This window comes from Syngnathus leptorhynchus, chromosome 10 (genome assembly GCF_054491065.1).
Source record: "Syngnathus leptorhynchus isolate UIUO chromosome 10, UIUO_Slep, whole genome shotgun sequence".
NCBI classification, from domain to species: domain Eukaryota; kingdom Metazoa; phylum Chordata; class Actinopteri; order Syngnathiformes; family Syngnathidae; genus Syngnathus; species Syngnathus leptorhynchus.
In genome coordinates this window covers 3,044,881-3,057,379 of record NC_141204.1, presented here as the reverse complement: position 1 = coordinate 3,057,379, position 12,499 = coordinate 3,044,881, and the positions used below count along the sequence as shown (strand labels likewise).

The 12,499-nt window shown below is 44.8% G+C and overlaps 2 protein-coding genes across 9 annotated transcripts in view; one reads left to right on the top strand and one right to left on the bottom strand.

Moving 5' to 3' along the window:
* The window catches only part of LOC147049934 (VPS10 domain-containing receptor SorCS1-like), a 78,779-nt gene extending 68,549 nt beyond the window's left edge, over positions 1 to 10,230 (bottom strand). For 2 of the 8 annotated variants that reach the window (XM_085922935.1, XM_085922939.1), the window contains exons 1-5: positions 9,532 to 10,230; positions 7,754 to 7,834; positions 5,015 to 5,287; positions 2,416 to 2,639; positions 731 to 786 (exon numbers count right to left, since the gene is read on the bottom strand). The gene's annotated coding sequence lies outside the window, so the exon portion shown is untranslated. Of the gene's footprint in view, positions 1 to 730; positions 787 to 863; positions 1,316 to 2,415; positions 2,746 to 5,014; positions 5,288 to 7,753; positions 7,835 to 9,531 lie in introns of those variants that run through there. The other 6 variants (XM_085922934.1, XM_085922940.1, XM_085922936.1 and 3 more) reach the window with 4 other exon arrangements.
* On the top strand, positions 1,307 to 10,637 carry add3b (adducin 3 (gamma) b). The gene is made up of 15 exons (XM_085922957.1): positions 1,307 to 1,531; positions 2,425 to 2,651; positions 3,492 to 3,636; positions 5,040 to 5,191; positions 5,593 to 5,673; positions 5,849 to 5,998; positions 6,164 to 6,307; positions 6,620 to 6,718; positions 6,795 to 6,968; positions 7,468 to 7,734; positions 8,494 to 8,610; positions 8,721 to 8,810; positions 8,878 to 9,001; positions 9,369 to 9,464; positions 9,562 to 10,637. The coding sequence occupies exons 2-15, from the start codon at positions 2,463 to 2,465 to the stop codon at positions 9,783 to 9,785; spliced, it is 2,052 nt and encodes a 683-aa protein (XP_085779083.1). The 5' UTR covers positions 1,307 to 1,531; positions 2,425 to 2,462; the 3' UTR covers positions 9,786 to 10,637.
* Positions 10,638 to 12,499: the final 1,862 nt, after the last annotated feature.

Sequence of the window (12,499 nt, the reverse complement as noted above, 5' to 3'; positions counted from 1 at the left end):
TTGATTCGGAGCGGGCTGGCGGGGATAATGGCGCTGAGAAAGTTCTCAGAGTTGCATTCGTTTGCGCCGCTTTTTAATTTTTATTTATTTTTATTTTTTTTAAAGAAAGAAAATCTTCGCAGAGGTTGACCAGCAAAGCGGAAAATAGTGTCCGTAAGGAGGTGAATGAGAACTTGTTTACACGCGCGGCGGGGGGGGGGGGAGACAAGTTCATTCAAGTGTTTTTGTTTTTAATTTGCTGTATCAGCTTCAACCGAACTAGCGTTCCAAGAAAACACATTTGATTAAATAGCAAACTCCTAGTGAATGATGCTTGCTCATTAGCTTGGCTGATTACACTTCAACAATATGAATTATTCATGCCTTTTTGAGAGACGCGATTCGTTTCAATCGTGTCATATTGAAGGTTGCTTTAAACATCATAACAGTCAAGTGAGTTCACGCTGTGGTTCCTAACAAGGACGCCATGTAATTAACCATGACTTTCATTCTGATGAACCATTATTTTCTCCGGTGACTTGTTTTTGTTAGTCAAACAAACAATGTGAGCAATGTGTCAGGTAATCTCTGCGGGCAGTCATCTGGTAAATAAATAAGCTCGAGATAGAAAGAAGATAACTGTGGCAATGCTGGTCTTGAAATTAATAGACACCAAATGAATGGATTGCATTGCAATTATTTCAAACCCATGTTGCATAGATGAAGTCACAGAATAATGAATGGTACATACCAGGCCGCTGCATTATGTATGGCTTCAGTGGGTACACGACCAGATCCAAAATGGTGCTGTGGTGAAAAAAAAATATATAAATTATTACAATTCGAAGGAACTAGCATCAGTTAACATATTAGCAACTACCTACTTTCCCTGCCCCTTTTCAGCTGTTTTTGGGACAAATTACCAAGGAAAATGCATTGTAAACAATGAACATTATAAGAGTGTAACAATATTTTTCACTGGACTAACATAAATTCAAAATGAGTCTGTACTTGAGGAAAGAAAGTGCGTACATTTCCCTGCTAGCAAGACAGTGATAACATTAGCTCTGCTTATTTGGGTGATGAGGAGGCGGGGAGTCAATGAATCACAGAACAGATGGAGGGAAGAAGTTATTCTTCGTGAAAAAAAGGCTTCAAAAGAACAAGAACTGGGAGCTGGTACGACTTGGTATACCTCGTTTCTGGACGAGGAAGTGGCGTGGCCGCCATTTTTGTGCGGGTTCCGAGGAGGCCTCGTGGGTGGAAGAAGTCAAGTCACGTGGTCACTTTTGCTTTTCTTTTTTTTTTTTCCTTTTCTTTTTTTCCCAATACACACCCACCCACCCACATCCTCAACCACCGACCTCCCCTCCTCTCCTCTCCTCTCTGTCTCTCCGCTACGCGCGACCGCCGCTCTCGCTTCCTTCTGGATCAAGTAGTGCGCGCAATGTATCCACAACAGGACTAAAATCCACTCGGCTTACTTTTTGGAGCGTCTTCTTTTTTGGGGGTAGGGGAAGAATTTGACTCCGCGCCGTCCGGAGAACTCGAGGTAACTTTTTGGGGAAAGTGGCGGTGGGTTAGCTTTTTTTTTTTTTTTCTTCTTTTTTTTTTTCTTACGATGACTTCACCTTGATTAAACATTAACGAGTTGAGTTTTATTCGGACACAAAACGCCGTTAAAGGTACAGATTAGAATTTGATTTGGCTTGAGGAACTACTTAATGTGTCGTGGTTGTGATGTGTGTATTTATGTGTCCCTCCACCCCCACGTCCAGGTAGCCCCAAAGGTGCTAACTGCTATTCAAACGAACTCCTTTGGGAAAAGAAAAAAAAGACCACCTTTTGTTTACTGTTAACGACCCTTGGCTCAAGAATGCAGAGAGCTTTTTCTCCCACTCTATTTGTTCAGAGGGGGGAAAAAAAGTGATGGAGAGTGTTGGGCAATCCTTGTGAAAGTATAATTATCACTTCCATTTTGTGCTGGTCTAACTTTTAGCAAGCAAAACATGTTTTTTATGAGGACGAAAATACGCATAAATTAATCCATACTTTTTGCCATCTAGCAGAAACAGCATCCAGTTGTTCTGCCTGTCACTATATGTCGCTGGCATAGATAGTTGCACAAAAATACAAGGTGAGGGATTGGTTAGCATATCCATCTCACAGTTCTGAGGTCGAGAGTTTGAATCCAAGCTTCATGTTTGAAATTTGTATGCGACCCATATCTGGATGGGTTAGTCAAACGTATCATCAATCATTTTCTAACAAATGATGTGAGACCGGATCATTTCCTGCAGCAGATGATTTCTCACTGCACACTAATGTGTTTGTGAATTATTGGTTTAAATCCCAGTTATTAGATGAGTCACCATTGCGCCTGTTGCCTTGACAGCCTGACTATGAAAAAAGTGCTGTGTTTTTTTGTTTTTGTACCATTGTCAGATTCAAGAGGAAGCGTAGGAGGCAGGTTCTGCTGGAGGATGAGCCTGGTGGAGGTGAGGCAGTTGGCGGGCTCGCTGACCCTGTCCCTGTCCAGCAATGACTCCAAGGAACGCTGCTGCGAGAGCGACCCGGACAGCCTCCGCGGCCGGGCCATGTCTCCGGATTTGAGGCAGGACTTCAACATGATGGAGCAGAGGAAGAGGGTCACCCACATCCTGCAGAGTCCAGTACGTAGAAAAAAAAGTCAGGGAAAAACCTGCTAGACCATCTGAACTTCATTTGAGGTTAATCAGTTGGTGGTAGACGAGTGTTTGAATCCGAATGGTTAATTTTGAACACACACTTCTACATTTTTATTGTAATTTGCAGAGCGTCTATTACTTTCATTTTGAAGTCATCAAAAATATTCTTCACTCCGTCAGTATGTTGCAATACACGCATGAGTCGTTCAAAACTTAGCATTGATATCTTCGTATTAACATAATTTTAGATTTGGCTCGATAAGATCAGGTGTGTGTTACCCAAAGTCCATATTTGGCCTGCGAGATTATTTCATCCAGCCTGCTGTGCAATTTTTAAAAAATTAAGCAGCCCAGCTGGTCAGTCAGTGTACAATAAAAAGCTCCAATGCATCATCAAAATCAACTCTGTTAAATGTCCTATTGGGTTCTATGATCGAAAAAGAAGCCAAGCAGCTCAGTTCAAGGAGGCACAATAAGCACATGGCAGCCGAGTGCATAGAAATAAGTCCAGCCCACACTCCTCTGCAATTGCGTAACGGCCCCCAACAAGTGGAACTTATCTCATCGCCATGGTTACGGCGCTCGGATGAAGCAGAATGCTGGCGCTGGGCTGACTAACATAGTGTGGCTCGGAAGGTCGCGGCACCCCTGGAAAGCGAGAAAGTCCAAGTCGGGCTTAAATAACAGCACCGTCGCCCCCCCCCCGAGGCGCTCGCACAATGAGATTTTCTAGATTTGTGACTTGTAATAAGAAGTGCGTAAAAAATGAGCCGCAGGGATTAAAGAGTTCCATCAACGGTGTTATAACTCCTATTTGGTTCGCAGGTGTTCAAAGATGAGCTGGAAGGCCTGATTCAGGACCAGATGACCAAAGGCAACAACCCCACAGGTCTCCTGGCCCTGAGGCAGATAGCTGACCTGCTCATGGCCGGCACGGTGGGAGGGGCCGGGCCTTTGACGTCACCCATCAGTGAGTGCGTCTTGTCCCGCCTGAAACAGCAGAAAAGTTGTGGAGGGTATTGTCAACTCATCCCGTCAAGCAACCCGCATGACCGCTCGAGCGAGTGAATCGCAGCCGTTTGGAATGCTAATTAGATTAGCTTAACTTCTGGACATGACAATTGCAGGCCGGCGTTTTTATTGACTTATTGTGGAAGAACTTCCACCGTCAGCATCTTTACAAACTAGTAATGGTCTCAATAATGCATCCAGTTCTTGGACTTAATTTTGTGTTAAAGCAGTGGTCCCTAAACAGATATGTATTTAGGGAAAAAAATTGGGGGGGATTTTTTTTTTTTAAACGCACAGCAAAACAATTACACACTGAATATTCAAATACAATAAATAATTCATTGTCATTACAATTTGCATTCATTTGCCACTTCTACTTTTCACATCCTCATATTCACATGCGTGCACCACACTGCCCCTAGAGGCCAAATACTATATTGACGCCATTAATCCGAGCAAAAGAAAAATCAAGTTCCGGCAAGCTTCCCCTTCTGAACTGTCTCCTAACACATTGCAAGAAAATCACTCACAGAAATAACCACTACGAGTCTACCGCCTTTCATTTTCTCCTCAATTCATTAGCCAAGTCCCTCAATAATCATGAAGAACGCAGACGGTTATCATGATTGAATTTCCAAGTACATATATTGATAGTTTTCTTTTAAATTTATGAACATGATCCCAAGAGCGGCTAACATCCATCTGCTGCTCTCGCTCCAGCACAAGCAGTTGAGATGTGTTTTACTCGACTTGCACTCAAAGGCCCAGAAGACGGCTCATCCTTTTAATGTTCCTCAAGAGAGCAACTCCATTTGACACTGTTTTCAATACACACACATAGCCGGCACTCCATACAAAAACACACACATGCACCGTTCAAATCCAAAAGGCAGGAACTCAGAGATGGGCTTGGAGCAACATTTTGAAGTTCAAATGCACTTCATATTGTTTTCTGGAAACTGAGATATTTTTGTTTTCCTAGTGAGTGACTCCCTCAACTTTGCCCCCCCCCCCCCCTTTTTTTTTTTTGCTTACAGGCTTCCTTCCAGCTGGGATCACCTTGTTTATCTTCAAATTAAAGGCCTTAATGTTAGCCAAAATGGCTGTGAAGTCAAACCGAGCTTTGCCCTTTTTAAAAAGCTTAAGAGATGGCATCGTTAAATGTCCTTATACGGCCGCGCCGTCCCAAATATCCTCGCTGGGAATTTTCAGAAAGTCTTTTTTTTTTAAGGTTCAGATGCTCCCCGAGGGAGGCTTTTAACTTTATCATCGGTGAAGGCAAAGCCTGTAAACATCCTTGTTATGTCTAAAAGTGTAGTTAAATGCAAACTCCTTACAAGATGATGTGTTGTCCCTTGGCAGGCTTGGGAACGGTGTCTCCCATCAACGACTTGTACGCCGCCGAGACGCCGTCCTTCGCCAAAGGCGAGAAACCGAGCCGCTGCAAGCTCGCCGGCCTCTACAGGCTGGTTGACCTTTTTAGCTGGGCTCGTTGTACCGGCGCCTACATCACCGTGAGTGTTGACAACCCGTGCACGTCTTTCCGTCTTGGTGAGCTCCGCCTCGGAGGCTCAAAGGGAGATGCGGCTTTCTTTTGTCTCTGAGCTTCCCTAAAGAAAAATCCCGGGGACACACAAGATGATGTGTAGTATCGTAGTACATGACTAATGCACTTTTTTTTTTTTTTAATCATATTCATCATTCACAAAAGGTCCTGTCTCATGAGTATGCCAAAAAAATATAGCAACATTACCCAATACCATTTCTGAGCTCATAAAAAAAAAAAAGCGCCGACCCCCCCCTCCCCCCCCTAAGAAATAATGAACGCTTGCTGAATTTCAAAGGCTTTGCCGCATAATCTTAACCCGAATAAGGTCAGTGTTTTTAATTGAAGCCGTGTTTCTTTTCATCTCAGGTGCGTGTCAACAAAGAGCAGGATCATGTTCTGATCAGTCCGAGAGGTCTGTCCTTTGCTGAGGTCACTGCCGCAACGTTGGTGAGTGAATCTCATTTCTATTTAGGACTTTTGACTAAATCATTGAATATTTTATACTCGCTAAGGGTATTGCAATATTCTCACCGGACATTTCATTAGGTACCTATGTGAAGTAACAGGAGATTCAATTCTGCCTTCATATTATTGTTTTAATAATCTGTCATTTTGGTTTCAGGTGAAAGTGAACATGATCGGCGACGTAGTGGACCAGGGCTCGACCGACTTGAGCATCGACCACTTTGGATTCGCTCCTCACGCCGCCATCTACGCCATGCGCCCCGACTTGAAATGCATCATCCACATCCACACGCCCGCTACGGCCGCCGTGAGCTAAGCTGGCGTTTTAAAAGGCTCACCGCCATTCTCTTCAATGCAGTTTTTGCCGTGAACTCGAAAGGCGGGCTGTAAAATTCACAGCGTGCCACCGAAGGCGTTTTTATATATAAGCGACGGTACAAACGTGTCTCTGTCTTTTTATTTTTATCAACAGGTGTCCTCCATGAAGTGTGGAATACTGCCCATTTCCCAGGAGGCCTTGCTCCTCGGAGACGTGAGCTGCTTCAGTTACCATGGCAGCCTGACTAATAAAGAAGAGAAGGTGGAGTTTCAGAAAGCTCTGGGCCCGACTGCCAAGGTACTGTCAAGTTGAGAGAGTCCATTAGTGAAAAGGGTCTTTTTTCCACAGCTTTCCGACAGCTGCTTTACCTCTCCGGTCACACCGACTACACCTGCACCGGTTAATGAGATCTATTACAAACATCTCCAGCCCACGATTCCACCTTCTTGGCGACATCATTTTTCATTCCGTCCTTACAAAATGGAAATAATAAAAGATTCAGATATTTCTCCAAAATAAAATTCATTATTATACCCAAAGTACCTAACACGCCCTGGTGCCTATTTTGAAGTACTGCATTTGTGCTGAAAGACTTCTTGTATTTTCCAGGTGATGATCCTAAGGAACCACGGACTGCTGGCTTTGGGAGAAAGCACAGAAGAAGCTTTCCACTACATGTACCACTCACAGCAAGCGTGTGAAATCCAGGTACATCGAACGACATTGTCACGGTACGGCGAAGAACAGGAGTCGTCTTATGTATTCCGTCCGGCTTTGCGTTTAGGTCCAAGCATTAGCTTGCTCGGGCGGCGCGGACAACCTTCTGCTCCTGGACAAGGAGAAGTTCAAACCTCTCACGCAAGGAGCGGCCGCCGCCGGGGTGCCAGTCAGCAACGACTTCAAGTGGAAAGTAGGAGAGGCCGAATTCGAGTCTCTGATGAGGATGCTGGACAACCTTGTGAGTGACGCTTTCACCCAGGCGGCTATATTTAATCCCCGTCTTAATACTAGCTACCATCCGCACCGACGTGTTCCTGACGGACAGCCGAGGCGGTTGAGCGGGTTGCGACCGAGCCAGACGTCCGCCCACCCTCGTGGGCGTAGGCGCCAGATGACAACGCTAACGGCGGGTGGAAGCAGCTGTGCCGTGTGACCTCACAGTCACTTAACGGACTGGATTTAGTGAGGCTCGTTTCATATAGTGACACTCTTGCGTCAAAAAAAACATCGATATCTCCTGATCTCATACGAATGACAGATTCGGAATATTTTCACTCCCGCGGGTTTCCTGTTACGTTAGATTTGTCAGCAAAAGTACTTTTCTGTGTCGCTGTACACGCAGCGTTGAAATATTTAGACGTGACGGCGGTGCCACTTGGGTGGCCGAGATTTCTTACGCTCTCGTTTATTTGCGAAAGGCTTTTGAGGGAAGGTCCGACTTCCTTTTTTCTCGACAGGGATACAGAACGGGCCACTCGTACCGCAACCCCATCGTCCGCGAAAAGCCCCGATCCAAGAACGACGTGGAAATCCCCGCCACGGTGTCGGCGATTCTATCGGACGAGGACGGCGAAGCGACGGGCCTGAGTAGCCCCTTTAAGTTTATGGCTCAGAAACAGCAGCGGGAGCGGACGCGCTGGCTCACCTCGCCCAACAGTTACTTGAGGGTCAACGTGCCCGAACGCTCGCCCGCCGGAGACGTCAGCCCCAGAACCAAAACCATGGTACGTTTGACTTACTCACCTTTTCATGAGGAAGCTCAGTGGGTAGCGCGTCTGCCTCACAGGCGAGTGGTTCTGGGTTCAAGTCTTGGCTCAAAGCTTCCTGTGTGGACAAATGACTCATAAATAATGGAAGTACCTGTTATTTATTAATATACATATATTTCCACAGCGAGCAACTACAAAAGATACCAAATCTGTGCATTTCACTTTTGAATCTCATGTGCATTCGGGACATTGAAGTAAAAACAGGACAACTAAATGACTGCAACACGGAGGAGCTAGAGAATTGCAATTGTCAAGCTACGAGAGAAAACAAAGGCAGGTGTGAATGTCCTGTGGAATTGGCTGCCAACCAGTACATTGTGTTTGCTGCCCTTCACCCTAAAGTCTGCAGAATAGATTCCAGCTCCCAGAAACTCTCAACATGGGAGTGGAGGTATGATAAGAAACCAAAAGCTGAAGTCTTTTGGATTAGCCTGCCATCTTGTGGATAACTGGAAAATTGCTTTCATGTGGTAACACTTGACAGAAAACATCAGATAAACAAACTGTCAAAGCCGTGTGGAAGATTTAGAATTTTCAATGAACCTAACGTGCGTGTTTGGGATGTGGTAGGAAACTGGAGAAGCTGTCAAGCCCACACAAAAAAGCCCTGAGCCAAGTTTCAAACTCAGAATTTTCCAGCTGTGAGCCAGACAAACCACAACATATATACGTTACCCAAAAAAAAACAATTTAAATCATTTGCTTGTCTCTTAGTGGATGAAGTCATCAGAACCAGGCAAAAGCATGGGCACCCCGATTAAGATTGAAGACCCCAACCAGTTTGTGCCCCTCAACACTGACCCAACAGAAGTGCTGCATAAGAGGAACCGGGTGAGTCACTGTCACTCTTTATTCTCCTTTATTCCCTTTGTAATGTTCAAATTAACGACATTCCAATTCTTTTCAAAGGGGATTATTTGACTGTCATTATTTTCATTCAGATAAAAGAGCAGCACAGAGGCGACCAGATGACGTCAGGTCCCAAGTCCCATTTACTGGCGGGCATTGTCGTAGACACCATCCCGGGACCAGTGAGTGCACATTTTTATTTTTTTTGTCGCTTTGTGACAAATCAATCGATGACCAATCCTCACGCAGGCTTTCATCGTGGAGGACGAGGCGCACACTCGCTCCCTTCCACCTAACCCTTTCAACCATCTGACCGAGGAGGTACTGGAGGAGTACAAGAACCTGGTGCAGCGAAAGCAACTAGGCCAAGACGGTATTGAGAAAAGCACAAATAAAAATGTCCTCCCGCTGTGTTTTTCCATTTCAAAGTCTGAGCGCACACAAGAAAGGTCTCTGCGCTTCAATCTATTGACAATAAAAAGTGCCCAAACTTTCTTCTCAAGTTTCAAGAACATCATTTGTTATAGAAAAAAAGACCTTCACGATTAGTTAATCTGGATTTAAAAGCTTTTCAACTCGGGACTCCATTTTTTTTGAGCAGCATAACAGCGAAATGCTGATGCACTGTGTTTGCTTTGAATTTTGGGCTCCAATAATTGACCCGAGTGTGACCCTTGACCCGTCGGGATTGTAATCATAAGCGATCTGAATGTAATTAATAAGCAACGTGCTGTTTCCAGAAGACGAAGACGCAACGGATGCAGACGAGATGACCACGTTCGATGGCTCCACAATCTCACTCTCACTTTCTCCCATCATGACACCATCTAAGCTCGGTAGGCTCTCAAAAGCGTTTTCCCGTGTGTCTTAATGTATGAAAACCGAAGATTCGTTTAATTTTACCTTCTTTTTTTTTCCTGACCCCGCCAACAGACACGATACCCAACGGGAAGGACCACTTGTCCGATCCGGAAGAGGACCTGACCCTGGAGGTTTCCAAGCTGAGCGTGAGCGCTTCGGAATCTCTGGAAATCTCCATGAGCGCCAAAGACGAGACTCCGGAAAGTCAGGGTAAGAAGAAGAAGAAGAACAAGTTCCGTACGCCTTCCTTCCTGAAGAAAAGCAAGAAGGAGAAAAGTCAGGTGTCGGCACATTAATGACAAACAAAACTCGCTCGTGCGAATGAGGGATGGAAACCAGCCGAGATTTGAGTGCTTGTTTTTTGTTTTGACAAATTGGCTTTGGAGAGACAAACTTGCGAAGCTCTGAAGATTTTCCCTTTTGCACAAATCCCTCATATGAATGTATGGAAACGAGCACAGCCGTCCTAATAGTGGCCGCTAATGCATCGCAGTCAACGGACGAAAAAAACAAGTACGATTTCTATTTTAAGACCTTCTTGATTATAATCTCGTGTTGCTTTGCAAAATATTACCAGTTCGTTCGGGTACAACTCATAATTTCAAGTTCTAACATCGAACCCACAAATGCAGTTTCTAGGAAAAAGGTTCCCCAGCCGCCACTCGCTGTTCTCGCCATTACATAATTGTGTACTTTTGTGAAATAAAGTTTGCCAACGTTTACCCACTAACATTTGTTTAAAAAAAAAAAAAAAAAAAAAAAACATGCTGTGAGAAACTTTATGGAAGTAATAATTGTCATATATGCTGCTTTTTTCTTTTTTTTGTTGTTCTGACGAAGCTTAACAAAGCAATGAGGCTTTTCTTGTTGTTTGCAGTTTACAATGTGAATGTGCCGACCCAAAGGGAGCGAGGTGTTTTGTAAATACGTTTTTGTTACACTAAAACTATGAAAAGGTTCCAAATGTGACAGTACAATCTTAATACCTTTTAACAATTTGTATTCTTTTCGTTTGTTTTTTTTATTCACATGTTCTGAGCAGGCACTGTCGTTTCTTTGTGTACGTATATTTTACCACTTTTCGAAATGTATTTGTTGTTGGTAAAGATACAAACACATCCAGTATGAAATAAAGCTTTCTACAACTACTTTCAAGTTTATTTCAGTCATCTTTTTTTTTTTTCTCCTTCCAAGTATAAAGCCGCTCTGAAACAAGTGCTGAGTTATAATTGGCCGTGTGAACCCGCTGCCTTGATAGGAAAGCCTCGTTGTCATGGTAATTCAACTGAGAGGGGTCTGCGGAGACAAAGAAAGGATTTGGTGTCTCCAACAGGTGTTCCATTTGGGGGAGGTGAGGGTCTTTCCCCCCCCCCCCCCCCCCCCCTTCATGTCGATGCGCAAAATGACATAAGAGAAGAAGCGATATGACGCAATTCAAAGGCAGAACGTCTGCTTTATGATCGCCAGTTTCGGAGATGCTATTTGCTTGATTTTGTTGTTTCAAAAAAAAGTTGGGGACACTTGAAGAAGACAAAAGCTGTGTTGGGAGCAGGTGACACATGTCTGGACATTCGGGGGGGGGACGGTGGGGGGAAGGGGACGGGGGAGGAGAGCAAACGCCGTCGTGACCTCGGGACAAAGTGCAGCCATTGTCTCACGACGGCAAGATAACGTCTCGTGAGCAGCAGTGGATGCATCAAAACTACTGGTTTATAGGGTGGATATAAAAAGTCTACACACCCCTGTCCCATAGCATGGTTTAGGTTCTATTAAAAGAGAGACCAAGACCTGACCTATTAATAGAAAAAAAAATCAAGAGTGGACTGAAGATATAAAAGATAGAAGCTATAAAATAGAGATAAGGTGGTAGCATAAGTGTGCACACCCTCTGTTCATACTTGTTAACTCATGTTAAATAAAAGTGAAATTCAAAACTCATACAGCAGAGCGCAAATGAGATTTTCCCTTGAGGGATTCTAATCAGTATAATAAATAAATGAGATGACCTGGCCTGTCGGTCCAATTTAAAAACCAAATGTGGTCTTGGAGCACAAATATCCACCCAACCCTGTCGCTGACATAATGGAGGTTAACTGCAGGTATAATCTGCGGACTTGCAATTGCTGCACGGCTGATTACGCTGATGCGGAAAACGACCACTAGCATCGAAAAATCTTCATCAGGAATAGGCGTTAGTTTGACTCACGTGAGTTATACCGTGACACGTGTCTTCATGTTTGCATTTGTTTCCCAGCTGTCAGACACATTTTGCATGACTTAGCCTTTCAGTCTGCTAGTTTACAGCTAATGCTAAGCTAGGGAATGATTAGCATTTATGTGGCTGAATTCTTTTGAATTGTCTCATCGCTGTGTCTTACTAAAGTATAAATTCTTAAGTGCTATCTTTCCTCATCAAGACAGGAGACTGAAACGGATTCATGGCTTTTCCATTCATTTCAATGAGAGGCAAGTTTTCTCAAGTCTGACAAGCAACCAAAGTCACCCCCCCCCCCACACACACACAATCTTTGACTTTGCCTCGTGTGTGACAGTCAAGTCACTGCTGTAATCCTCCACTATTTCAGATGACTCCACTTGGGGTCACATTCTACACCCAGACCCAACCAGCCGCCTAGTACAAGACCCACCCACCGACCCCCCCCCTTGCTCCCCAGCACCCCCACCCTTCAGGGAGGGTGTCACTCTCTCACAGGCGTCCGTTACAGGGCGGGCCACATCTGCAGCAGGCCAGCCATCTGCACCTATTGTCTGGCCGGGACCACCACGCATGGCTGGCCTTGTAAAGACTCCCAGAGACAGGACAACCCCCCCCGGCACCCGCCCTCCTGTCTCCTGTCCTCCCTCAGCCTCACGGCCAGCAAAAAGATGACTTCTTAATCACCACCCGAGTGTTTAGCAAAGACAGAAGGAAGGCCCGTTTAAAGTTAGTTGCTTTGCAATTAGATGCAAAGGTGACGGGGTTGGATGTAGAAGCTGCATGGTGTCTAAG